The 27557-nt window shown below is 37.7% G+C and overlaps 1 protein-coding gene across 13 annotated transcripts in view; it reads right to left on the minus strand.

Annotated features, from left to right (window-relative positions):
- The window catches only part of NRXN3 (neurexin 3), a 1474839-nt gene that overhangs the window by 32939 nt on the left and 1414343 nt on the right, over nucleotides 1–27557 (minus strand). For 10 of the 13 annotated variants that reach the window (XM_028123318.2, XM_028123231.2, XM_088025019.1 and 7 more), the window contains one exon: nucleotides 15845–15923. In XM_028123318.2, the coding sequence (XP_027979119.1) occupies nucleotides 15845–15923 (79 nt within the window). Of the gene's footprint in view, nucleotides 1–15835; nucleotides 15924–27557 lie in introns of all 13 variants that reach the window. The other 3 variants (XM_028123395.2, XM_028123813.2, XM_028123694.2) reach the window with 1 other exon arrangement.

Genomic DNA, 27557 nt, shown 5'->3' on the forward strand with positions numbered 1-27557 from the left:
ACCTTTTGACACAAAGATGGATCACATTAGCTCAAATGTAGATTAACTCAGCATGGCAAAATAACTCTCTACTCTGCTATGAGGGTTCAGATGGAAAAAAATCTTAATTTAGATTCCAGTCCTTAAACATTTCTATTTTTCTTTAAGTATGTTTATGTTTATAAACTGATTTTGGTTTTCTCATAACATTTATTCTGGAATTTTTTTGGAATCTCCCATTCTATTTTGTGCCTTTCATCTATCTCTTTGTGCTGGGATTCAAAAACTATCTTTATATCTAAGTGACCTACATGTAGAATAAAGTCCTAGGGCCTCAGTGAAATAAGTGGCTTGATCTTAAGATCATCTAGTTCATAATAAAATTTTAGATTTTGGTCTTTAGTCTTCAAAATCTATTAAATCTAGTGTTCCATTATAGGTAATACTTGAAATCTCATTTTCCGGTTTCTGGATGTTGGTCTATTTGTTTTTACAGAGACCAGTAAAATTTAAAGGAAAATTCTGTGGGGAAGGACTAATATCCAGTTGCCAACTTTTATTTGCTAATTAAAGATACTACAAACCATGACAAAACATTATTTTTGTGAAAGACATTGATTTAACCATCAAAAACCGGAAGATGCAATCTCAGAATATAGGGCAATTCTGTAAGTTTAACTTTGTGAAATTCTATATATATTGTCCTGACGTTCCTGATTTCACCATGGATGAGCATAAGTTTTGGCATGGCATGACACTAGTTTTACATGTGAGCTTTGGAACCATAGTTCCAGTTTGCCTAGTCATCTATCCTTGGTGTAGGAAGGTGATAGCACGAACAACTCATCACTAGAGCATACACTGGTTGAGTCTGTACCACAAGTCACTCCTAGTCCCCACTAATTGTTTTGCCATTTAGCTCCCCTAGTGGCCAGTGCAATAGAGAGGTATAGATCTGACCCCTCAATGGCCAATAAGAAGAAGAAAACCGATTTTTACACATCCTCTGAATTTTCTGTTGGATACTATCTCAGTTTAGAATAAAATCTCTGAGCTTTTTTTTTTCTTTTAAAAAGATGTGATACACAGTATTAGTAAAATGGCATGGATTATGGATTTAGGACACTTGGGATTTAATTCTAACTCTAACAAAAACTAGCTCAGTGATCCTGAGCAAATCTATTTACCTATATAGGCTTTAGTTTTGTCACCTAAAACAAAATAATTACAATGAACTCTTGAGTTCCTCAAGTGTATACTCTTAGAGTTGTGCAAACTTTAAGATTATAATAAAAGGAAAAAAGAAGATACAGAAAAGACCTTTAGCTTATGGGAGTTTGGAAGAGGGATTGCTGGGTTTAATTTGATACTCAATGACACCAAATGGTACCTTCACCAGAAATCTTACTGAGAGCACATTCCTCAAACTTTATGAAGGGGTACGATCTAAAGGAATTTTTAAAGATGGAATGAAAAACACTATGTGTGTCATTGTTGTACCTTGTTTGACTTTCATGGGGTCTATTTTTATTTTAACATCTTAAATATATTTAATTTCAATGCTGTTAAATGAGGGCACACACTCTCCAGTTTATTAGAGTTCGTGCTATTGCTGATTGTGTGAAATCTGTTCTACTTCATCTATTCATATTACCCAGATGGCCCCTGAGGACTGAGTTTGCCCGTCTGCTTTATAGGGAAAGCTTGTAATGCATAAGTGTAAGTAAATAAATAAACAAGCAAGCAAACGAAAAACTAAACCAACCAATCAACCACACAGTAAAATACCAGGCTACCGTAGGCATAATGAGAGAAAAAGAAGTCGACTTTCTTTTGTTACGTTCCTATCAGGTCGTCCATCAATAGGCCTTAATTTACCCTTGTTTTACTCCTGTTTTCTACAATCCCTTTATCTCAGCGGCTTATTAAAACACTAATTCCAAATTATGGTGTTTTAGAAGCCAACCCTTACACCTCCTGCCTCCAAAGCCTCTCCTAACAGCTCCCTCTTTCTTGTCTCCCTGAATTATCTCTTCATTCAGTTTTCTGCTTTCTTTCTGAGCCAGTTTAGGAACTTACAACTCCAGGCACAGTACCACATCAGGGGGGCCTTGCTAATGGAGAAAGCTCTTCCTTCATGCTGTCACTAAGCATCCCAGCTCCCCAAAGTTAATCTTACACTCCCCCTGGCATTGGGATACATTAGGTTCTGGCTTCACAATTTACCTGATACTCATCTAGGAGTTTTTCATGTTGGTTTTCCATAGATTTCTAATATTAAAGATGCTAAAGGGACTAAGCACTAATTCATAAAATAAAATCCTTAAGTAACAGATGCCATTTCCACAGTCATACTAATATGGTTTTGAACAGGGATTTTCATAGCCTGTTCCTGCCTAACCTATTGCCAGGTGGTAGAAGACATTATTCTCCTCAGGACATAAGGATGCTCCTTTCTGCGGCCCATCGCATAATCCGTTATCTCCGACACTCAGAGGGCTAAGACATAAATAAATGCTTTTGCCCTCAATGCAGGAAGGAATCCTATATATCACATCCCTTCAATTTTGTCTGCCCCATTCAGTTCCTGTGCCATTGTCACCAAGAACGTTTTTCTCACTTTGCTCTGCAAAACTTATAAAGCTACAAATCAGAAAGTACAGGGAAAGAAGAGGTTCTCAGCAGGTTGCAAATATCATATCTCAGTCATTTAGACATTTGTCAGCTCAATAACCCACAGCCAAGGTTTGGGGAAGAATTACTGGGATGTGACACAGCATGTGGGCTAGAGTTCAAGGAGTCCACTGCCAAAGAGGTCTGGAAGCAGGGGAGAAGGCAGCCGATGCCCAGCTGAGGCAGGGAGTCCGAAAGATTTGCAAAAGGAAGGGAAAGCATAAAGCTCTTACAAGGAATGCAGTGTGCATGCGGGGTGGAGATGACCCTGGTAGTGAATGTTTGTTTGTTGTCATGTTTCATGTCTGAGATAATGACGTGTTGGAAACAATGAGTTCTTAATGTCCTATCGTATCCTATGTGGTCACAGGTACTTAATGGAGAACTCAACAGATGTGTGTTAAGACTGGCAGTAGAATGAACAAGAAGGACTCATCTATACATATTTAGGTAAGGAATTTGTCGTCGTCACATATATGTGACTATCAGAAGCCTCTCAGATGTCTTTAGATCAGGGGTCAACAGACTACCCCATCCAGTTTGATGCCTGCTTTGGAAAATGAAGTGTTATTGAAACATAGCCTCACTTGTTCACTTGTGTATTGTCTGTAGCTGCCTCTGTGTTACAACAGGGCTGAGTAGTTATGATGGGTCATCCAAGATTCTTAAAAATCTAAAATATTTGCTCTCTAGCCCTTTACAGAAAAAAAGTCTGCCTGACCTTTGCTCTGAGTGATGGAGCCGACAAATTGGAACACTTGGCAAGACAATGTTGCCAACTGTCATTATCTCTTAGCAAAAAGGTGTCTCTGTTTCAGAGCTAAGATGCAGTGCAACTGCTGTGGAGGATTACTCAAGCGATCGCAACTGTAACATTTTCTGGTTTAGGATCTGACTTCAGGACTGGTTAGAACCCATATAGATGCTTTCTTTTTAATTGTGAATTTTAGTCCTTAATAACCCCTTTTATGATTCTTTTCTTGCACAGAAAATTTAAGGGCCCGAGAAAGGCTTGGTTTTTGGTTTTGGGGGATTTTGTTGTTGTTCTTGTTGGTTTTGACTTTTTTTTTTTTTGGTAGTTTGAGATCCATAATGTGAGAAAATGAGAAAAACGAGGGGCTAAGAAAGATGTCCTCTGAGGTCCATGTTCACTTATTTTGTTGCTTTCTATTATCTGTAACATCTAAAACACCGTGCTCCAAGGAACATAATTATTTCAGAAATAAAGAAAATACAGCATCTTACCAGAACTCTAAGAGCCTCTATCTTCAGAGGGGCAGTTGTCTGATCATATGTTCTAAACAGGACTGCTGATGAGTAATGAGCGGGAAGCCCCAGTGCACAAATTATTACATAGGTGAAATCAAGAGAGAATAACCTCACATAAGTGATGGTATTTATCCTGAATATTGGAACCATTCCACCTCACAGGAAACCAGGGTGGGTTGTTTCAACCACAGTTGTTTGGATAAATCATAACTGAGCAATTTCATAACCCCAAGCAAGCAATGCTTTTGAAGCCTTTGAGAGACACAGTAATTAATCCATTTAACTAGTATTACCCAACCACTTAATATACTCAATACACAAACTTTCTGTCATTGTTATGCAGGAAGCATGTAGTTCTTTTATATATCTGGGTTAATGGAGAGTAAGTGCTATAGAATAAGAGACAGTATAGCATAGTGCCTAGTGTATGGGCTTGAGGGCCAGTTGGCTTGGGTTCAAATCCCATTTTTTCTACTTCCTTGCTGTGTGACCTTGGACAATTTGCTTAGCTCTTCTGTGCCTCAGTTTACTCATCTTTAAAATAAAAATGATAATAATAGCCCCTCACAAGATTGCTATGTGGATTAAAGAAGTTAAAAATATAAAATACTTAGGACTATCCCTGGCTACAATTTAGCATTCAAAGAATATTTACCGAATGAAGGAACAAAGATGAAGCAGTGGCAAATCTATATGAGGAGGCCTAGAAATCACTTCAGGGGACTGTATTCAATATTATATATATGCTGTCACTGAAAGTTGACCACAGGGGCAACTAACCCTGACATCAAATCAAAGTAAAATATTGCACTATCGGAAACCCAATCACAGAATTTTTCTCATGAAATTAGAAGGGCTAATAAGATCCAACACTTTTCCTTTTTAAGTCCTAGATCTCTCAGACTTTTTTACAAAGCAATGATTAAGTATGTAACAGGAAAATGACTTTTTTAAGCTTCAGTCATTTTTCTGTAATACATTGGTTCCCATGCTGTTTTAAGTGTTAGTATACTAGTTTACTAGATGAAAAAATGTGGAAGTAAAGGGCACTGATATATTTCACTGTGCAGCTGGTTAATTAACATGCATCAACTACTGTAACTAAATAAAGTTCATTATATTTTAAAAGTTACAAAACATAACAACTGAGTAATGGAATCATACTGGAGATTATAATTACGTGCTAAGAAATGCATCCATTATGTCTTTCTAAAGCTCAAGAAGCAAAATTTGTGAACCTAGGAAGTATCTTCTTCATCTTCAGTGTTACTAAGGGAGGAGTATTTGGCAACTCTATTTTGAGGAAACAAGATTAGTGAAAGCTCCACAAATAAGCACATGATAGTTCCAAAATTTAGTTTTAATAAGTGTTTAATCCAGATCCTCTGTGCACACTGCAGGAGAAATAAAATGTATCCATTTTCAAATGGATTTGGGTTTGAATCTTACCTCTGCCATTATGAGCAGATAATGTAATCCTGGAGAAGCAAAGTTTTTGAGTCCTGATTTTCTCAACTGTAAGATGGCCGTAAGTTTCCCACTCATAATAACTTAAAAAAATTTTAAATCAATCCCGTGTTTGAATGCCCCCAGCATGGTACCTGAGCCAGTGGGGTGCTAGAGCCAGGTCCTGACGGCTGATTACTAGCACATTTGCAGCAATTTTGCAAGTTGGTTTTTAAATAGCCATCATCAAAAATTAAAGTATATAAAATTGCAATCAAATACATTATGTTAAAAACAAAGGTATTAAAATCTTAAAACTCATTACATCCTAGTTATATTACTACATTTTACTGTTATTTATGCTTTTGAGGTGATTGATGTCTGTAGTATCTGTATGGTGAAAACACTATATAATCATGTACTAATAAACAGTACTTCCCAATCCTCAGTTTCGTGTTGTCGTATTTGTAGCTTGAAGTCGGCCATGGTGGCAATATTTTATACTACAGAAAACACTACAAATTAGGGCTGTGTGTGTCTGTGTGTGTGCTGGTTCTTAACATTATGGACCAGCTGCTTTCCCTCATTCAGCATGAATACCTCTTCCTCCCTCCCTATCCCCTTACCTCCCTTCACTCTCTTCCTCCTTCCCTCTCTCCCTTCCTGTCTTTTTTAAAAAAGTTCTTCTTAGTCCACAGTGCCCATTAGTCTCCTCTTGCTTTGCCCTTGCCCTAAAGAGCAGCAGAGAGCTACCCAGACATGCCTGAAACATCTCATCCTAAAACCATCTGCATCAAAATGCTTCCTCTTTTCCAGATTAGAAATACAGACTTTTAGACATCTTAGAACTTTAATCTATTAATCCATTGTATACCTATTTTATATTCTCTTGCTCAACCTTTATGAATAAGGAGGTGAAGTGACAAAGATTCATTTTCATACTATTAGTGTTAAAAAAACCAAGTCATCCCACAAAGTTCCTGGATCATCAGAAGCATAGTCCAGCACCGGAATTATTAACTGGGCACTTTTTTCCACTTCTGTCTCAAGAAATTCAGACTCTATTCTCATAACTAAAGCTATTACGTATGTCATGGTCTTTAGAAAGAGAAAAGAAAGGATTTAGGTCTAAGTCAAAGTGTTGGCTCCGTAATGCTTCCATGAATTAAAAAAATAATATAAAATACACATCATTTGACTCCAAAAGATCAAAAGATAATCTCACCTCAAAATATGCATGAGGTAGAACCAGTGAGTTAAAAAGCTTTTTTTTTTTTTTTCTCCAATGCCTTGCCAAACACATTTATATTTTAGGTTGAAATAAATAAACATAAATGCATTTCATAATAAAACACATTCAGATTTTCACAAATTCCTTACCAATTCAGGAACAGGCATTGCTCTATTTCTCCTATATAGATGCTCCCTTACTAGCATTTTCTGAAAAACCTTTCTGTTCATCCGTTCCTAAAGAAAAGGTTTAGCTAGACGATTGATAATCAATAGAAAAACTCTCCGGAAATCAGCCTTTACGTGAAATCTCTTTAATAGTAAGCCCATTTGATTATGCCAAAGAAATCAACAAGGGTTTCCTGTTGTTTTTGATTGGGTGGTTGTTTGGCTGTTAGCATTAGCAGTTTCCCGCTGTAAGTTTTGTCCCCTTAGACAGTAAGAAAGTGCAACTTATGACTTCCAGAGTCAAAGCACAGTTATCAGCCTTACACTTAACTGAAAATTTGTTTTGCTTCTTTGTGAAGTTCCCTAGGGGTGAGGTTAAAAGTAGAAACAAGAGGGGAGTGAGAAATAAAAGGAGAGCATTTCAAACCACATATTACAAACAGAGAACAGAATCACAGAACAACAGCACGACAGTGGACTCCAAGACAAGATGGCAAGACAGATGTACCAGACAAGAGACATATGCTCGACTGCTGTGCCAAGGGAAGCAAACATAACAACGAAACCATACAGAGATGTCGTGAGAGCAGCTCTTGGGGCTGCCATGACCCAATGGAAATAATAGGAAAAATGAGAACCCATGAGATTATAACTACAAAAGAAAGTTACCCCCACAACTCATACACTGGACTTGCTGGGTTAGCCTGGATGTGTCACTTGGATGAAACACAAGATGGCATCGTTACAACCATGCACTGGTGATGAAGGCCATGGTTAGTCGATTAGCTACACAACTATCACTGCATGCCACACAATGATTCTGGGCTGGTCCAGAAATAAAAGATACAACAAATATTCTACATCTGCAATAAAATTCTTTTTATGCCATCTGAAATTTGTGGACAAGAATGTGTTTCTCTCTTGTATCTGGATGTCTACCTGTCTTTCCGTCTTTCTTTCTTTCTTTCTTTCTTTTCTGGCTCATCTGTCCTCCTTTTAATTAATTATATTGTCATGGGGGGAGGAGGGGTGGAGGGAAGGCAAGTGGCCTGTGCAGATATGGGGAAAAATGAAAAAGGAAAAGGAAGGAAATTAAAAGGAAAAAAATATATCTATATAGGAGGAAGAAAAGGAAGACACAGTATTTCATTCTTTTGTACACAACTTTCTTGGATTTGCTGGGGTTTGTTTTGTTTCAAGCATAAATATAAATACTGGAGGGGTATGCTGAAGGGGGAGAAATTAGAGATTAGGATGGCAAGAAAAGATTTTGTTGCCTTGTTTGTTCTGTATATCTATATATCTCTCAGTATTTTAAAAATGGCTATTATTACCAATAAAAATACAGCAATGAGTTTCACATAACCATAATGACCAAAATACTAAATGTGAATCAAAACAAAGTAAATTGAACCACCAAAAATTCATGCGGCACAAGATGAGGTGAAACGACAGAAAATGTTTTTCAAATATATAAAAGGTATGTATATCTATTTATATATATACACAGGAATGTGCATATATGGATAGATATATCTGTATAATTTTTCTCTCCACCCCTCCCAAGGATAACTGAATTATGGAATCACCACTGTAATTATGATACAGAAGAAAACAAAACCTAAAAAAAGTTCACATGCTTTGTTCGCGAAGTTAAAACAGTATCATATCGTGCATGTCTGTGTTGGCTGATGTAAAAATGAAGGTGTGAATTTCTGTGTAAACACATGACTGATGGCAGGGACTGTTGTTAATCTCTGTTTACATTAGTCTAATATCACTTATACTGTGTCTACATATATATGGCATGATAGGTACTCTACATTTAGTATGCACACATATTATATACAAATATATATATATATATATATATATATATACACACAGTATATATACTGGGATTAATGTGAGAAAAAATACAGAACAAAAAGGAAAAAAGAAAACTCATAAAAACCTTTGCTTAGAAACCCAATCCCTCTTTATTAATTTGGGGGGGGGGGCTTGCTTAATGATTTCATTAAGCTCACTTGTTATCAACTACTTGCATTAGCATTTGAAATCAGGAAGTTCTCATGAGTTTGGCTTGAAATTCTCCCTTCATCATGCCCATCCTTACTTACCCTGCTACCCAAGAAGACCTGGTCCTAGACCATACTGTGTGTGTGTTCAAAGAAAAGTTTATTACTGAACTGTATTAATTTTTCAGTCACAGTGAATCTGAAATTCTGTGCCCTCAAACTAAGATACAGAAGAATGATTTTTGGGGTTAAGTGATTCTGTCACTGGTTGGTATCATCTTCTATGATTTTTCTTGCCCATCCTTAGACGGGATATGCTATTGCTGAATTAGCAACCTCTCCTCCAAGTTCTGATAATATTCTAGGCATTTCCATTCATTGTCCACACTGTTTCTTCCCTTTCTTTCCTTTTTTTTCCTTTTTATTCCCTTTATTTTTGTATCTGTCTTCCCTAATAGACCATGAACTCCTTGAAGATGTTATGTCTTATTTTTGTTTTCCTAGCACCTATTCCAGTACCTACAGAGAGCAGTCACTAAAAGTTATTGCACAAATCACTTATTAAACTTTCAAATAGAAATGTGTATACTTACACATTGATCTTACTGATTCCCCTCCCTTCTCGACATACCACAAAATCTTGGGTAATGGAGATAGATTTTTTTTTCATTTTTATCATTCTTGTTATTAGATTTACTGTTATTATGAAAACCATGATAATGGTCAATCCATGAGCCACCTATTTTCTGTACATCATGCCTGAGCTATCAGTTGCCTAACTGCCTACTAGCCAATCAGTAGACTTTCCTACACTTATATTTCTATTCATACCCTAATTATCAAAGCAATTTACCATTAAGGGTTTAAAGGGCACCTATTTGCTTCACTTGCTTAAAAATTAGCTTGGGTTGAAGTGGAGTTGGGTTATAAGAGAGTGATACAATTCATCACTGAGTGGGTTAATGAATGAAAACAGAAATTATGCCATTAAATTGGGAACATTATGCACCCATAAACATACTCTATTAATTTATAAATCACTGGATGAAATTCAAAAATGGGTAGGATTTAGCCTAGATCTAAATGTGTGGATACTTATTTGCTTTTGCATACATTAGACATGTATTATAACTCAAATGTAAAAATGAATAATGTCTATAGCCAACAATGATTAAATTAATGAAATTTACATTTATTTATATTCTTCTTAGTAAAATTAAAACATTTCTGAGATTACTTCCATTATCCTTTTATTAAAAATGTTTTAAAGTGGACTTCAGCTTCAAGGTGGATTCTGGACACTGTGACACTCAAACATTCCTATGGTATTTTATTTAGGCATTTACTATTATACACTGAATTTTTATTTAATTTTAGAAACATTTTTCCATATGGAAACTCAAGATTGTAAATAGAATCATTATGTCATTAGTCAATTTTTCCATATGGAAAAATATTCCTAAAATTAAATAAAAATCCAATTCTTTGTAATAAAAATGTACAATTTGCTAATGCTTCAAGCTTGCTGAAAACACTAATGACAAGATGTATTTCTATAAACACTTAAGATTGCAAATATGGGGTGCCTGAGTGGCTTAGTGGTTAAGCGTCTGCCTTTGGCTCGGGTCATGATCCCAGGATCCTGGGATCGAGCCCCGCATCGGGCTCTCTGCTCGGCAGAGAGCCTGCTTCTCCCTTCTCCCACTCCCCCTGCCTGTGTTCCCTCTCTCACTGTGTCTCTCTCAAGTAAATAAAAATGATAAAAATCTTTTAAAAAAAAGATTGCAAATATCATATTTAAGGCCAATGACCAGCACATTTAGTTTCTTTTTTTAATCTGTAGATTCTGAAAATTATTCATATCTTTCTGATCCAAAATCAGTATTGTCTTAACATTTCAGCTGCATTTTCCATGGCGATCCAGCAAATAAAAACCCTAAGGATTTGGTGAGCTTTTAACAATTCAGTGCCAGATTTTCATATTATAAATACTGAGGAATCTCAAACTGATAAAGATTAAGAACTCAGGTCCACCTGGAGAACACAAATAAGGCTATGCTCTTGGTGTTTTGCCAGATTTAAAATTTCACCCACACTGGGCTGAATATTATAGTGTGACTAACAAAGAGGAACAAAGTAGCAAAAACACCGAATGCAAATATGAGAGCTGTGGATTTGAGGTGTAAAAATACATCTGAGAACCACTCTGGGAATAGTAATTATTTTGTGATCTCAAGTTACTGCCAATAGTTTAAACATCTCTCTCAATCCCACCATTATGGAAGTTGTTTAGCACAGTCCTATTGATGGATGGATGTGTTTCATACTTCCTTTTATTGTCTGCCTTCTGGTGGAAGGACTGTCCTTTGAGATTTGATAGAGGACCCATTAACAAAAGTGGAGGCAAAAAACCTGGCTAACTGACAACCAGAAAAATGTATCCCAGTGTAATGGCTGGATCAATTAATACAGTTAATTGTTTTTTTTTAAGATTTTATTTATTTATTTGAGAGAGAGAGAATGAGAGATAGAGAGCACGAGAGGGAAGAGGTTTCAGAGGGAGAAGCAGACTCCCTGCTGAGCAGGGAGCCCGATGTGGGACTTGATCCCGGGACTCCAGGATCATGACCTGAGCCGAAGGCAGTCGTTTAACCAGCTGAGCCACCCAGGCGCCCAGAATACGGTTAATTGTTGACATGCCCATTTCTCAGGTGTAAAAGGCATTTCTTTTTATTTATTTATTTCTTTTTCTCTGCTTTGTGACCCCTGCCTTCAGGACTTTAGAATATTGAGACTATAAATATATAAAATTCAGAAAGTTGGTAATTTTCAGTTACACAAACGCTAACCTAAGATCACAATGTTTTGATATTATTTCTGTTTCCAAAGACGGAGACAGTGGGGGTCAGACCGGGGAAGGGACAGAAGATTTCTTTTCCATTTGGGAAGTGACTTTTGTCAATTTCTCTATATATCAGAATCAATTACCATACTTCAGATCACAAATGTGAATTTACTAAAGATCTTAATTGTAATTTGACTTCCCATATCATTTATCAATAATCCCATTTTCTAGCAGTCATCTGAATCTTCCCCAGCTTCCCTATTTTTTTGTTGTTGTCAGATCCAAAGAGGTGAGAACAATGAAATATGAGTTTACTGCACAATTTCATATCAATAGACGTGTACTTGGGAAGGAAAGAGTTTGTTTGCGAAGACACAAGTCTGAAATATTAAATAGACACTGACTTCCTTTGCGGGGAATACAATCCACATGTACAAATTAGGAAAATTAAAACCTTGACCTTCACTTTTAGGTACTTAAATAGTTATTCAAATATTCTTCTGAATATTTTCATTTAATGCAGGTATCTTTATATGATTTTATAAAGTTTTGATGCTGGTTTCTCCATGTAAATGTTTAGAAAATGCAATTTTACCTGTGACTTGTTATAAAAAGTAGAGGATTCTTTTTTGAAGAAGAAGAAATGTGGGTTTTGTTAGGGTGATATTTATTTGCATGGAATCATATATTTTAAACAATTCAACAGATTTTATTTAGCTCTTTAAGGGAAGATGAAGTTAGAGATATGAAAAATCTCCAATTTTAAGATTATGAGGTATTTTGAGTCATACAAATTCAGTCAACAAATACTCCTTGAGCTTTCACTTTCTGCCTCGCTCTCATGGTCTAGGGTTTTTTTGTTTGTTTTTCACTCATTACATCCAGAGAAAATTTGACAGTCATTGGACTTAAAGGTTTCTAGACTATCATCAGCCAAACTCCCCCCCAAATTTAAGTGGTCCCTAAAGATAATCTGACTGAGCTATACAAATGAGAGTGATCCCTAACTGCTGAAGTGCATGCTGGGTGTGAAAGGCAATTGCTTTCATCTGATTCAAAACCAGGAGCTTTAAAGCCCATTTTGATTTAAAGAAGATTAAATAAGAAAAATAATTTCATTTAAAATTGGATGCCCACATGAAAACAAAAGTTGTTGAATAGAGCATATACTGAACTATGCAAATTTATGAAAAATATGAGCTTCTAGTCAACCTAAATAATCAGGAAAGAAGCTGTAGAAGTTAAATGCTTTCTAACTGAGACAGCTGGAAAATCCTAAACTGGCTAACAAAATGAGAGAAGAAAAAGTCATTGTTAAGTAAGATGAAACAAGGCCTGGGTAATTAACCACCTTTAGTGTATTTCCGTCAAACATCAGGCCTGGAAAAGAGTAAAATTTGAGAAACTGAGGCAGTGAGTTAGAATGTTCAGACCCAGAATTTTAACCTCAGTATTCACACAGAATCTCAGACTAATGATTTATGTCAAAGTTATCTAAATGTCACCATTATCTGTTGCTGCACGGGCAATGGAAGGTTTCTCTTGAGGTAGGGCAAAACCTACCTCCAGAAACAACTGGTTTAAATTTTCCTGATTTTTAATCCAAATTGTTTTGGGAAGATGCGAAGGCTATGGAAATATTTCTCATTGAATACAAAAGAGGGCTCGGTATCTCTATGCGTATAACCTTCATCAGTGTTAATCAGGCCCCAAGAGTAAAATCTCTGCTTCAGTAGGAATATCTATCTCTGTCCTGTATTAAATATGCCTCTAACATATTTCCCTGTGTATCTGAATCACTTATCAGGAATACCTTATGGAATAAATAAATTTAGAAAGAAGAAACGCTCGTTCTTCAAATGTGAGGAGTCGAATAATCCCAGGCAGAGGGGATCAATATTAGTCTCATAGAGCTACATGTTAGCTCCTTCAGGGTGAACACTCTGTCACCTACTTTATTTATATGCCCCCTCCCACACCCTGTTGCCGAACACAACAGATTGTTTTAAAACCTGCTTTTATCTCCCACCTGCCCCATGTAATTATATTACTCAAATGCTGGCATTGAATTTCTGTCCTCTGCTTTTGAATCAGATGAAACACCTGTGCAGCCACTAAAAAAGCAAATGGACTTAGTTTGGTGCCATTCAGGTTTGGGCCTGTTCAACTTTAATACCAAATGGCAATATACCCCCACAACTTGGGGAGCTGTAGACCTTGTGAATCATATCTGGAAAAGCCCTTTGTTTTATTACGGAGGTTGCTATGGAGATGACCATGTGTAGGAGGCAGGGAGGTAGTGGGGGAAGACAGTGGCAATATTTTGTAATGGTCAAGCCTTAATTTTTGTAAGACGACTTAAAATCAAGTTTTGAACAACAATGTTGCATATATACAGATATTACTGCTTTGAAAGCAAGATAACCAGAGAGGGGATAAACAGAAAATCCAAATTAAAGTCTAGGTATCTTAAACTATTGGCCATGAAATCAGCTAATTTAACAAATGTCTTGGGGATCATGCCATATTCATATCCGAATTCCTAGGATCTGGCACATGCTTAACATACATAGTTAACTCAAAAAATATTTGCTGAACTGAATTATTTTGGAGAGGAAATTTATTTCAGTAGTAAAGCTCCTAATTCTATTTTCCAACAGCTCATTTATGAAAATTATTAGAACAGGAAGGTCTCAACTCTAGAGATACACTGTATCTTGTCCTAGGGCTCAGAAAGATTTATTGAATGAATTAATGGATGAATTAATGAGTGAATAAAAACCTGGTGCCCAAATTCTGGTATGGACTGGATGTATCTGCCCTCCAGTGTTATTAAAACCTCATGTAGTACATTGAGATTATTATCTAATAATATGAAAAAATTTGACCACACCAGACCAGAGTTACTTTCCTTCTTCACAACCAAGCTCCTAAAAGGAACAGGTCACACTCCAAAATGGAAATACCCTACCTATTATTATGTTTCTATGTAATGCTAAAAACAGAAACCCACAGAACTTCCTGATTCAAAGCCACTTGCAAGACACCAGTCAGGCCGTCAACAAAATATGAAAAAAAATGTAAATCATCTTGGGTTAAGGAATGGAAAGTTTTTACTTTTGTTATTTTTTTCCACAAACCTTGAATTTCTCTAGAATTAGCAAAAGAAAATGTTTAATGGCTCACCTTTTTTTTTAAGAAAAGAAAAAAAAATAAAGCAACCCAAAAAATCAACTAGAATATTCTGTTTCTCTTAGCCTTTGCAGAAATAAGATCCTAACCCAACTCCAGCTTTTAATTCTATTAAACATACACAGAAATTCGATGATATCTGTTCTCTATTATATATATATAAATGTTTAACTTATAGCAAGTCTCAAAACAGACGACTTGGAAAAATTGATAGGAAATAATCAGGGACCGCAGTTGCCTGCTGGACATTATATAGCTCAATATAAAGAAAGACCATAAAATATCAAAATGTATCTGGGTGCGAATGGGGAACACACTGAAGCATCGAGTTGCGAAAGCCCTCTTAACTTCAGCACAGTAGATACATTTTGAAGCATCTCAGCCTTTGACATGGCATGGTTCAGTACTAATTTTGTGTTTACTATGCTATATTACTGCACAATTTTCTAAACGCACAATGAACAAAATTAGTATAAATATAATACCATGTTAACTGCTGTTGAAATCCCATGGAAAATGTGTGGGGTTTTTTTATTGTTGTTTGGTTTGGGTTTCTGGTTTTATTTTGTTTGCCACACAGGCTCAGAACAATTCATGAGGTTTAAATGATCTTTATAGCTCCACTTTGGGTTCAGGGGGTTTTGATGTTATTCCAATATAGACATCTTCATGCTCCCACCCCCTGTCAATTTCATAGCTGCCAGGCACTGCTGTACTTTTCCTGTTCCCATAGTTAATCTGGGTGTCCGATTGCTCAAAGTTGGGTGGTACACCATGGATTTTTCTTTGGATATCAGGAACTGATGTTAAATTTCCCTGGGATCTTATTTGCTCCTTCCATGGGATTTGATGCTTTTGATTATATATTAATATTTATATATGTATCCTTATACATATATACAGTAAATACACACATTAACACACTATAATATATATAGAACACATGTATAGTCACATATATGTATGTATTGTTTTTTGCAAATGTAAAAAAAAAAGCAAGCAAAACAAGACTGACCTAACCTACCTGTACTCGGCTCACATTCAACGAAGTCTTCATCATCGCTTGAACATTCAGCAGATGAAACAAGGTCATCTGATGTTGGCTGTGTGTGTCAAAGGAAAAATAATGGGGTAGGGGGAAGGGAAGGAGAGAGGAGAGAGAGAGATAAGGAAACCAATGAACAAAAGCATCAAAGACTTATCACTATGTCCTGCCTCCCATCATTATTATGTTTCTCTTCTCTAAAGAGGGCATGCTGGAGGACAGAGCATTTTAAACTCTTGTGTAGCTGTGAACGGCTATGGGTTCAGACAACCTGTATGGATTTTATGAGAAGCTGAATGACTCCAAGTGGTTCCAGGAGGCTCAAGACTATCCCATCTCTGTAAGTCACATTGTACAGCCTGACTATTCTGATTTTAATTTCAATTTTGAGCATCTGAAGGGAAGGAGAAGGTATATACAAACGGTGGGCCATATAAGAGTGTAAGACAGCATGGAAAGGCACTGCAAACTTTGAGAGGGTTTCAGTGCATATGGTGTGTGGTCTCAAGTGCATGCTTTGGTGGCTGTGAATCTATAGGCAGGCATAATTAATGAATGCTGTGGAATGCAGTCTGTTCAGGAACAGCATAACGGCTTTTCTCGCTAGCAGTGATCTCTTCATGTAATTGCTGCAATTAGCTGAATTAGTAATGTAGGCCAGCAGAGAAATACCACGTGACAGCCTCTGGACACAGAAAGACTGTTTCTGACGACAGCAGAAAAAAATCTGGTTGCCACCGTAGTAATTCAACTTGTGACAATTTTTTTTTTTTTCTATTGGATCCTGCAGAAACTCCCCAATGCCAGGGAATCTGCTGCAAGAAATACAGGAAACTGGGTATGGACAATAAGAAGGGTGTTTGCTACACAGAAGATGAGAAGACTACTCTCTGTACCTGATACATACTGCATGCACGATAAATACTATTGAATAATTAATCTGTAGATCTTACGTAAAAAACAAATTTCTGTCCTACTGTGTGCATAAGAGTACTCAATACACAGTAGTTATTCAATAAATGCTCATTTCTTTCCCCTTCTTGATATTAACAATATTAACTGACTTGCTTGGTTTTATTATTCCCAATGCATTGAAGTCTGAATCCATATTCAAGAGGAAAAGCAATTAGAAGCCAGATGCTGAGCTAGACATGTATATATATGTATTTATTAGGTATAGCTGTTATTAATTGTTTAGATGCAATTCTCACAACGATCCTTTGGGATGGATATAATTATTACACTTTTAAGGAGAACTTAAGTTCAAAGAGGACACAGGGCTAGTAAGAAACAGGGAGGATTTGAACAGATACATCTTAGTCAAAGTCTGTGATTCACCTAGGCTCCTTTTACATCCTTTCTTCTATGATGTTGGTTTTGGACTGAACTATGTCCTCCAAAATTCATATGCTGCAGTTCTAACCCCCCGGTACCTCTGAATATGACTAGTATTTGGAGATAGTGTCTGTGTTAAAATGAGATCATTAGGGTAAGCCAAATCCAATATACCTGGAATCCTTAATAAAAAGATCAAATTAGGACACAGACATGCACAGAGGGACGACTATGTGAAGGCACAGGGAGAAGAAAGCCATCCATAAACCACAGAAAGAGTTTTCAGAAAAAAACCAACCCTGCTGACACCTTGACCTTGGACTTCTAGCTTCCACAACTGTGAGAAAATAAATTTCTGTTGTTTAAGCCACTCAGTCTGTGGTACGGTTATGGAGGCCCGAGCAAACCAATGCACGTGACAACCCATATGCTTAGCATTTCCAGACAACATCCTTTTTGAAATATACACACAAAGCATAGAATTACTGGACTCGACAAAGAACAGTAGAAAAGTCACACTAGGTAATTGAGTTCACTTAACTGACAGTGGTAGAGAGGTGCCTTAAACCATGCTATGGATCTTTATTCTACATTTGACAGGGAGATACTTCAACCCTGCTCCTCCCCAAAGTTAACAGAAAAAGAATTTCAAACATACTTTTTTTTTTTTCAATTAGACACTACTGAAGTGTGCATTTCATTTTCAGCAACCAAAGCTGAAGCGATATCCCAGAGCCAACATGATTGGTCTTAGAGACCTGGTGAGCAAACCTCCTTGGAGTTTCCTGTTGTGGCTGGGCCCTCTGCAGGCCCACGTTAAGTTTCTTAGGGAAGGGAGGTGGTAGAGGAATACATGTTAACTGTGCAGAAATGCAGAAGGCAATCATAAGAGGCAAATGGCCTTTTCGGAAGGGTCGCAATCACTGTTTGATAGTTAGAAAGCATGAGTTATCCATGGACGTAAGACCTCCCTCAAGGCAGCAAAAATTGTTTTAGGTGTGTGGGGGGATGGATCCTAGATATGAAAATGTTTTTTGACCTGCCAAAAGCCTACAGTACTTAAAGAAATATACAGTATATCCGTGGTATTAAAATTTTATGGGAGAAGGGCAATTAGGCGAAAAATTATCTTAAAAAACTCCTTAGAGGGTGGTCATAAAAAAGAGGTCAAGAATACACTTCTAAAGGTAATCAACTGGAAATTAATTGTTGGTGACTTCATTATAAGGACCTTGCAGAATGGCCTGGATGTGGCACAACTAGCAAGGGTTCCTAGTTTTTGAGTGAAAACCGATGAGTTACATGAACATCTAGTGAATTCATCTCAAGAACCGATAGCCAAGCAAGAATTCTAAGAAAGTTATATTAATTTTGATTGGCCAAAAATATGATGTAGACTTCTTTTTCAAGAAAAGTACTAGACTCTGAGGTTGAAGGATATTTACTATTTTCCTCTCAGCATTCCCCTGCCTCCTCTAATATTACACAAACTCTCCCCGTAGCTACATGGTTTGGGTGACTTGTCCCCAGCACCACTCTCCTTCCCCAACACCACCTTCACGTCTGTCCCCAAAATGGGCCCCAACCACCACTGCAGACCCCACACATATACTCTTCCACATTTCCATGCCTTTTCTCTCCAGTTGAATGACCCTGTGCCCTACTTCCCAGAGATCTGATTTCTGCTGATCTTCTGTATGCATATAGATGAATAAAGTATTCCTCCCAGGCAACAGTAACACATTTTGCCAGTAGCTCCCATTAATGGTGGTTAGACTCCAAGGAGGGTCCGTGGCAGGCAGTCCAGCAGAACATGGAATGAGCAGGACTGACTCTCTACAGAGCACAGCTGTGACTCCCCCAGCTCCTACACTTGACAGTCAGTGACCGGGGGGTGGGGTGAGTTACTTCCCCTCCTCAAGCCTCAATTTTTCCATCTGTAAATTGGGATAAACACAGTGTCTTGTCACCAATTTAAGTATAATGTTAAAAGTGAAGCTCTGGGGGTGCCTGGGTGGCTCAGTCGGTTGAGAATCTGACTTTTGGTTTCGGCTCAGGTCATGATCTCGGGGTTGTGAGACTGAGCCCCATGTCAAGCTCCATGCTTGGGATTCTCTGTCTCTCCCCGCCCCCCCCATGTGCTTGCTCTCTTGCTCTCAAATAAGTCAATAAATCTTTTAAAAAAAGAAAAACTAAAGCTCTGTTCCTGGCATATGGTACATGCTCAATAAATATTAGCTAAAACTAAGTCAATCAATCAATCAGTAACTGTACTTCCAAGCCTAGTTGCCACTCCTAGTTTAAATAAAGTTGCTATCCACCTATGTATTCTTTCTTTAATAATTCATCCCCATCAGAACTGTTCTTCATTGCCAATAATTCATTACCTCCATTTTCATTCATTACCTCTGGTTGCATCTGCCGTCAAGAGTGATAAAGAAAAATATACTCATAGAGATGCCAAGAGAGCTTAAAAATCACTGGAAGATAATCTGTTTCCCATGGCTCTGGGTCCAGACAATCTGTGTGGGTTTTATGTGAATCCAGCCCCTTCCTTTCTGTCTCTCAAACCTCATCATCACCAATTACAGCCACTGCCAATGGAATTCCCAAAGCCATTACAAACATCTCCATCCCCTCATTGCCCAACACAGTCACCAATGTTTGTCTGGAGAACCTGGCATCCAACACTACCATGACTGCCACAGAACACTGTAGTTTCAGAAACACTTTCTTTGCTGGGGGCAGCAAGCTTTGATTTGCAAAGGACTCAGGATTTAGAACTCTATATTTAGGGATTAAAAAGTTCTTTTTTACTACTTCTGTCCCTACCATATAAAAAAACCTCAAAATTACAAACCAAAAGCTTTTGGATGATATGCACTTAGAATCACATCCTAAAGTAATGACAACTTGATTCAAAATTACTCTCAGAAAACCCAAGGCTTTCTTTTAGTAGCTCTTTTTCTTGTCTGTGTCCTTCCCCAAATATAAGTAAATTCATGTTCTAACTCGGAACTTTGGGAAAAAAAGGCACACTTTTTTGACTATCGGTTCCCATGGCTGGTGAGTTATGCTTCACTATTGCAGATACACACAGACTCGGGATATAATTGTTATGAACAGAATGGAACTATGGACTTTGGTCTTTAAATAAAATATAGTAGCCCTAGGCTGTGTATGTGTGTATTTTCCTACAATCATACCCATTTTTCATAATTACTCATAATTCCTTAGAAAAAAGAGCAGTTAGCACTGTTGAGAGGAAAAAGATATTTTAACTTTCTAGAATAATGCCTACCAATAACATTTACCACTTATTAAACATTTGCTGTATTCAGACTTCATGCTACACAGTTGACACATATTAACATCTTAGTACTCATTAATAATAATCAAGCGTGTGGACATTTGTAGTGACATCTGCTACTTTTAACTGCCCACCATCCACGCTCCTTCAGGGAATAGCATTGCTTTAGGAAGTTCTGTTCTTATAGTTATGCTGGGAATGCTTATCAAGGTGCTTTCTCTGTCATCCTCATATTACTCTTCTTCCCAATGACTGTCTAAAGCTCTCATAATTCTCAATGACTAAGCTTAAAGCGTTTACATATTATGGCTCCCATACGTCAAATACCCACATTACCTTTAAGTCCATCAAGAAAGAATAGAAGGTCTGTGACTACCTCCAAACCAAACAGTTTGATCATGGCTGGACTACTAGATCCATCCACCATTTGTGATATAGTCTATGGGACTATATCATCACGGTGCTTTGTTCATCTTTCATTCATTCCTTTATTACTTGAATAAATATTTACTGAACACCTATGTGTCAAGCACTGTAGCCATTATGAAGGATACAGTGACAGATAAACAACAGTTCCGCTGCTCTGGGAATTCACCGTCTCTGAAGAGAGGGCCAAGTAAACGGGCAAACTTGACATAGTAAACCGAATGCTATGACAAGAGTAAGCATAAGGTGCTAAGGGAGCAAGCAGCAGGGGAGCAGAGAAAGCTCCTGGGCAGAGGGGAAGTGGAAATGAGCCCAGACGGACAGGCAGCAGTGAAGCAGGGAGAGCTGAGAGCTGTGGGTGGGAGGAGAAGAGCATTTCTAGTGGAACGAATAGTCTTTGCAAAGGCTCAGAGGCATGAAAAACACAGTTTATTTGTATACCTCTGAGTAGGACAAGGGTAAAAAGCTGTAGCAGCGTGACAGAATGACAGCCACCTGAGTTATCGTGTTGTTCTTGCAAACTCGGATAGTGAACATGAATTTAATATCCTCTCCTATGGGACATCTCTCCTTCTTCCCCTCCCCATGTCCCATCAGTGTCATCCATCACCCTTCCTTTGGAAGCACTTATACATGGTTTCAGAACGCAGTGCATGGGGCTGACTTCACCATTCCTCCACAGAGCAGATTAAAGACCTTACTTTGCCTTCTCAAGGGAAGGAAAATATTCTTCTGTCCCTCTATATTAGCCAAGTTCCATATTCAAAATAATAATCCATACTACCCCATTTTAAAATATGCATTTCATATTTTTAATCCATATGTTGAAATTACTTGGTTCTGTACTAGGATTCATAAAACTCAAGATAGGTATTATAATGACTTTCAATAAAATATCTGTCTGGAAGGAGCTGTCCTTATTCTTTTCTTGAAAGATTTTTTTATTGCATTTGTATTCCTTTCTTTTTTTCCTCCCAGCATTTATTTTAATAAACTTAAATATAAATTTTATTTAAATATAAATTACCTTAGAATAAACTGGGACAGAAGAAAGCTCAAAAACTCTGTCCACCCTACTAAATTTATAGTATATTTACCTTCCAATTCCCTCAGCCTCACAGACCTGGCTTCTCATTTTTCTCCAGTGAGTTACTGTGTCTGTAATCACTTGCTTCTAATTATTTACTCTGAAGGGCTCTACCTCACAGGAGTGCCCCCCCCCCCATTCTTCATTGCCATCCGTTAATTTGGCATTGAGAAAAATGTCTGCTGCCAGGTCAGAAGAGCTCAAGGTAGACTCACCATGTCCCCTCCCTCCTGCCCAGAAGCCTATTTGTGACTTCAATTTCCCACCTTTAGCCCTTTACCTTATACTGAGAATAGGCTAATCATTCCAGGGGGATAATCATTTTTCTCCACCCAGCTCCTTAGAAACACAGTTATTTGACCGAGATTAAGCGCAAGATAAAATAAGTCCTGCCCCAGAACAGCTTTATGAAATTATAAATAACACACTCAAGAATGATGATCGCCTTTCTGCCAGTGAAAAAGGAAAAGAGAAAGGCCCATAAATATTCTGAAGTCCCACCAAAAACAGCCATACATCTCTGCAGCTGCTTCATGCTAAAAAGAATTCAACTCCTTCAAATGCTTGGTGTTTTAGTTTTTCCCCTCTCTACTTCTATTCCGTGATAAAGTTGGGGTTTAAAGTATCTCATAGGAGAGAGGGAGTCATACAGCTTCATCATGAACATTTATTCTCTATTTAAATAAAGGATGTCTAAGATACTTTTAATTAAAGACTCTAGGTACATCTGTAACCTTTAATGAGATTTTAAAAAGCTTGACCATCACAATTTAAATTTATCTATTAGGGTTTTCTTTATCAAATTGTTGCCACTGCATAGTCCCAGTTTAGATTAATGCTTATAGATCCCCCCCACCCAACACACACATACACACACACACACACACTCTCTCACACACACACACACACACACACACACACACACACACACACACACACACACACACTACTGGATGATTTTTAGACCAAACCAAAGATAGAAACAGCCTGGATTTGGGGGCAAACTTGTTAGAAAGAAAAATCTCAACCCTCCCCTCTCTCCCACCAGCCCCATCACTCTATCCAACTCAAGCCCAATACAGAAACAACCCTAAAACATGGTAGGATGCATGGGTGGGATTATCAATACCCTCATTTTATTCCGAACACCCCCTTTATAGTTATCTTCAAAACAAGCAACTGACACTATTACGAGAAAATGAAACAAATGGTTTGAACTTGTCATACTCAAGTGTGAGAGGTCGGGGCATACCACGAGATGGGTTCTGAACGACGGAGACAAAGAGACAAAGTTCCATCTAGTTAAGATGCTTTCTGAGTTTCCCTCAGGCCTTACCTCTATGTGCCTATGTAACTTCACTGGAACAACACCCTGTGAATTTTAAAACTGTCTCCTGGAGTTCATGTTATTGTAGTTTTTCAAAATAATCCTTTCCTCATTTCTCTCTACCCACTCCTGGACATAATCACTTGCCAAGTTAGATGTGAATGTCTACATATTTTACTTGACTCATATTTCCGTGGAATGAGAAGGCTTTAAAGAGCATGGCCCTGGGTTACAGATATGTCATGCAGCATAACCTAATTCAGTTAACCGGACCAGAGCTCTAAGAAAACTGAATATAAAAAACAAACAAAATTGTTCTTGATATATGATACTAAGTATGCACACATTTACTCATTCAATCCGTCTTCCCTCAACAAATGTTTATTAATTGCCTATGATGTGTCATTCACTGTGCTGAGGGCTAGACAGACACAGTCCTTGTCTTCATGTGGCTTATAGACTAAGGGGATTTGAGCCAGGCTCAACTAGAAAACAAGGACTAGCTGCTAAACCATCAGCCACAAAAACATAAAGTTAGCGTGAGGTCCATCAATGGTACCCACTGTAACAAAAACTGAGTATTCACAGGCATTCCTGATAGCAGATTGTATAGGAATCCACCGAAATAGTACCACCAACTTCCCTCTACATTTTGCTCGCTCTCAATAGCCTCCATATTCTTCCTCTTCTTTTCCACACTGCATACACTGGAGCAGGATGAGAAAACGGCATGATGTATAATAACTTTTACTAATGAATTAACCTTTAAAGAAATCCCTTTGCAGACTCAAGATTTAATTAACAGTGAAAGAACCAAGCTAAGCTGAGCCAAACTTTGTGCTAGGATTGGGGTCCTTTCCTTCTATCCTTGAGGTCTTCATAGATTATATAAATAAATGTGGCGTGGCATCTTTTTTTTTTCTTCCTTTCTTTCCAGTTTTAAGATTTCTTCCATCTGCTCAAAAAAGGAAGGGTGGATCAAGAGAGGGGAGGGAGGAGGGAGAAGGGAGTGGGTAGGAGGAGGGTTAATCTGTCTGTTGTTCAAGGCAGCCTGACAGAGGGAAGAGGAGTATTGAACCACAGAAGATTAACCAAACTTCAATGTACCTTCCCAAAAGCGGGAGGAATGTAATGCTACGTGGTGTTCCACTGATAAGCAAATCCCTCTAAATCCTTTCAATTTATTTCTTGGCTTGGAGAAATTACATATTATTTAGGATGCAGGAAAAAAAAATACAAACCACCCACCCAACCACATACCATCTCTAGGAATTTAGACCAGGAGCCTGTTGATTATATACACCTCAGGTTTGGCTTTAATAGTTATTTTTCTTATTGGTGCTGGTTCTCTCTAGTATGGCTAGTCAGAAAGGCTTGGCTATGTTTCCACTTTAAACTCTTTTGGTTTTCACCACAAACTTTGTTTTGAGTATTTAGGGTCTAACCATTACAAGGGAATGCCAAAATTTTAGTTGAAGTTCCGAGGACCTAATCTACTTTTCTAGCTTATCTTCTGGTCAACCTGCCACCTTCTTTTATTCTTTTTGGTGGTATTTCCATTCTAAGTAAGCTTTTTATTCCAATATTATCACCAAAATCGAGCCTCAACAGGTCAAATATTAATACTGACCAGGTCAAATATTAATGGAACCCACTAAAAGTGAGGTAGGTATCAGTTAATGGATGTTAAAATTCTGTACAAAAGTCTCTATCATGGAGAGCGCCAATGTGGTTTTTTTGAACCAAAAATGTACTATTGTTCTCTCTCTCTTCAGGGAGAAGAAATGGGTTTTGGGGAAAAAATAGGAAAAACAGAATCATATTTCTTTGTGGGGACGGTTTTTCTCTTGGCCCTCTGTTTTGTAACCTAAACTTACCACTCAACAAAGGAGAAATGGCCCTTCCTGGCAGTTTGAGATCACAGCCTAGGAAGGCTTAATAATAGACCCAAACACTGGAGGAGAACAATGAGTTTCAGGATAAAGCCCGTCCTGGATATTGGTCAGCAATTCCGAAAAAAGATGTAAGGTAGCCATTCAGTACAGAGCAAATAGCAGTGGTTCTCAATCTTTGGTCACAAATTAAGGTATGCTAGAGGAGCAGGAGAGAAAGGAGTGGGAAAATAGCAAAATGTTGGGAATCAAACATAACCTTTTTTTTTTTTTGTCTATGGAACGCCACTTTTACTGAAAAGAGTGTGCAATGCATGGGAACATCTCTTTTGTCTGTCAATGTAGGAAAGGGCTGAGAACGGGTACCTTGAAAAACTAAAAGTATGACAGGTTCATGCCTAATAAGAAACTAAGAAAAATGCAAGCTCAAGACAACATAAACAAAACAAGGAACAGCATATTAGCACAGCCGGGAACTTACTGAGTATGTGGCACAGCAAACTTACCAAGAACAATCACATGCAATGAACTGAATGTAAAATACAACTGATAAAAAGACAAGACTGTTTTTCTTATTGCCCTGAAAAGAATATCTCCCACTCTGCCATGTAATATCATATTAGAAAAGGCAAATACAGGTGTCAGAACAACAATAGCAGTTAAAGCAAGTTTTGTGCATTTGACATTTGGTTTAATAAAATCCTGAGGGAGTTACAGGGAATCTGCAGTAAGTCTGAGTCAGAACTCTAGGGGAAAGTGAGAGCACACTGAATAACATGCTATCAAACCCCAAGAGAGGGAAAATTCAAAGGATTTTGGCTTTGGATTGAGAATTTATCCCCAGTTACTCATGTCTAAAAGATAATACCAGGTTCCCACAAAGGAAGACTGGGGGTGGGGGTGGATTCAAATATTCTTTGATTGGTATGATAAATCCCAAGTTGGAGAAAGTCTTTAGGTACTGCTGCACGAGAAATTCACGATGGACTCACTCACCCTACAGAAGTCACTTCCTCATTCCCAGGCTGCAACATGCCTGAAGTGGATTATCTCATTTTAGATACAGATTCAAAACAATTTACAGAAGCAAACATAACAGAACTTTCATGTGGGAAAAACCAAGACTATTTATTTCTCATTTCTTATGGACAGCAAGGCTAGCAATTTCCCCCGAATTTCTAGGAAACAGCATTCATTCACCGTCAAAGTGGGTATTGCAAATAGAGCAGGTATAATCCCAGGCAGGAGACCTAGGCAGTCACACAAGGTTCTATGCTCACAAGGGCCTTGGGCTTGGTTTAATGCTCTGCTATCACCACCCTGAAGATCTTAACCATTTTATCTTTGAACTTGTGTTTTATAAGTGAAGTTCAATGAGACAATGGAGCATGTGCATAAGGAAATGGGATACATGCAATGTGTGTGTCCAGCCCTGTTCCTTGCCACCTCTTCTACAGAGTCTTTGGTGCTCCATAAGCACAGGATTCTGTGGACCCACCATGTAATGGAGTAAGATGAATCAAATAGATTTATCTGAATGAATCCCCCAATCCTTTCTCCTGGGAGGTTGGTTTTACCTTCTAGACAAGAGTGACTATGGATAAAGTCTTAGTCCAAAGCTGACCTCCTTTGCATTTCCTTCTTTTAGAGTTTTATACCATATCCTCTGATATGAACACACAGGTAAGTGTGTTACATCTACTGAGTAAGTGGGGCTCCCACAGGCTATGTTTTCCCTTTGAATCAAAGTTGCTCAGAAAGCAGAGAGAAGGCGATGGCGTTCTAAGAACATAAGCCACCAAGGAAACCTATCACATCCTTTCTTACTTCTCTGTCTTAGCCAACCACTTACACTAAAAATAACAAATAGAAACAGAAAGGACCACGCAGAGATTTTTTTCCTTTCATCCTACCTTACTATCAGTAAGGTGAAGGTAGAGAGTGTCAGTAGACGGTGCACGTATCAAAAAGTGAAATAAGGACAGGTGAGTTAGTTTTGTGCAGTCTTCACTCTTCCAGTAAGAATAAAATACATATGCATATGTGAACCATGAAATACGAATTGTGTTATTTCAGTGATTCTGCATTCGAATTAAATGCTCTCGTATTTGCATTTAAAACTAGCATCACACAATATAAAGATGAGTGGTAATATTCATGCAAATAATTTAAACTTATTTTTATTTACTTAAAATGGCATTAAATAGCAAATAAAAAGTCCTATGACAAGTTGAGAGACTGCAGAGAAAGGGAAAAAGATGCTTGATATTTTTGCACTTTTTTTCTGTTCTTTGAATGAGCGGCCCCTTAGTTGT

Source organism: Eumetopias jubatus, unplaced genomic scaffold, assembly GCF_037043125.1.
Source record: "Eumetopias jubatus isolate StellerSeaLion01/CBP00866 unplaced genomic scaffold, mEumJub1_p1.0 scaffold_7, whole genome shotgun sequence".
NCBI classification, from domain to species: domain Eukaryota; kingdom Metazoa; phylum Chordata; class Mammalia; order Carnivora; family Otariidae; genus Eumetopias; species Eumetopias jubatus.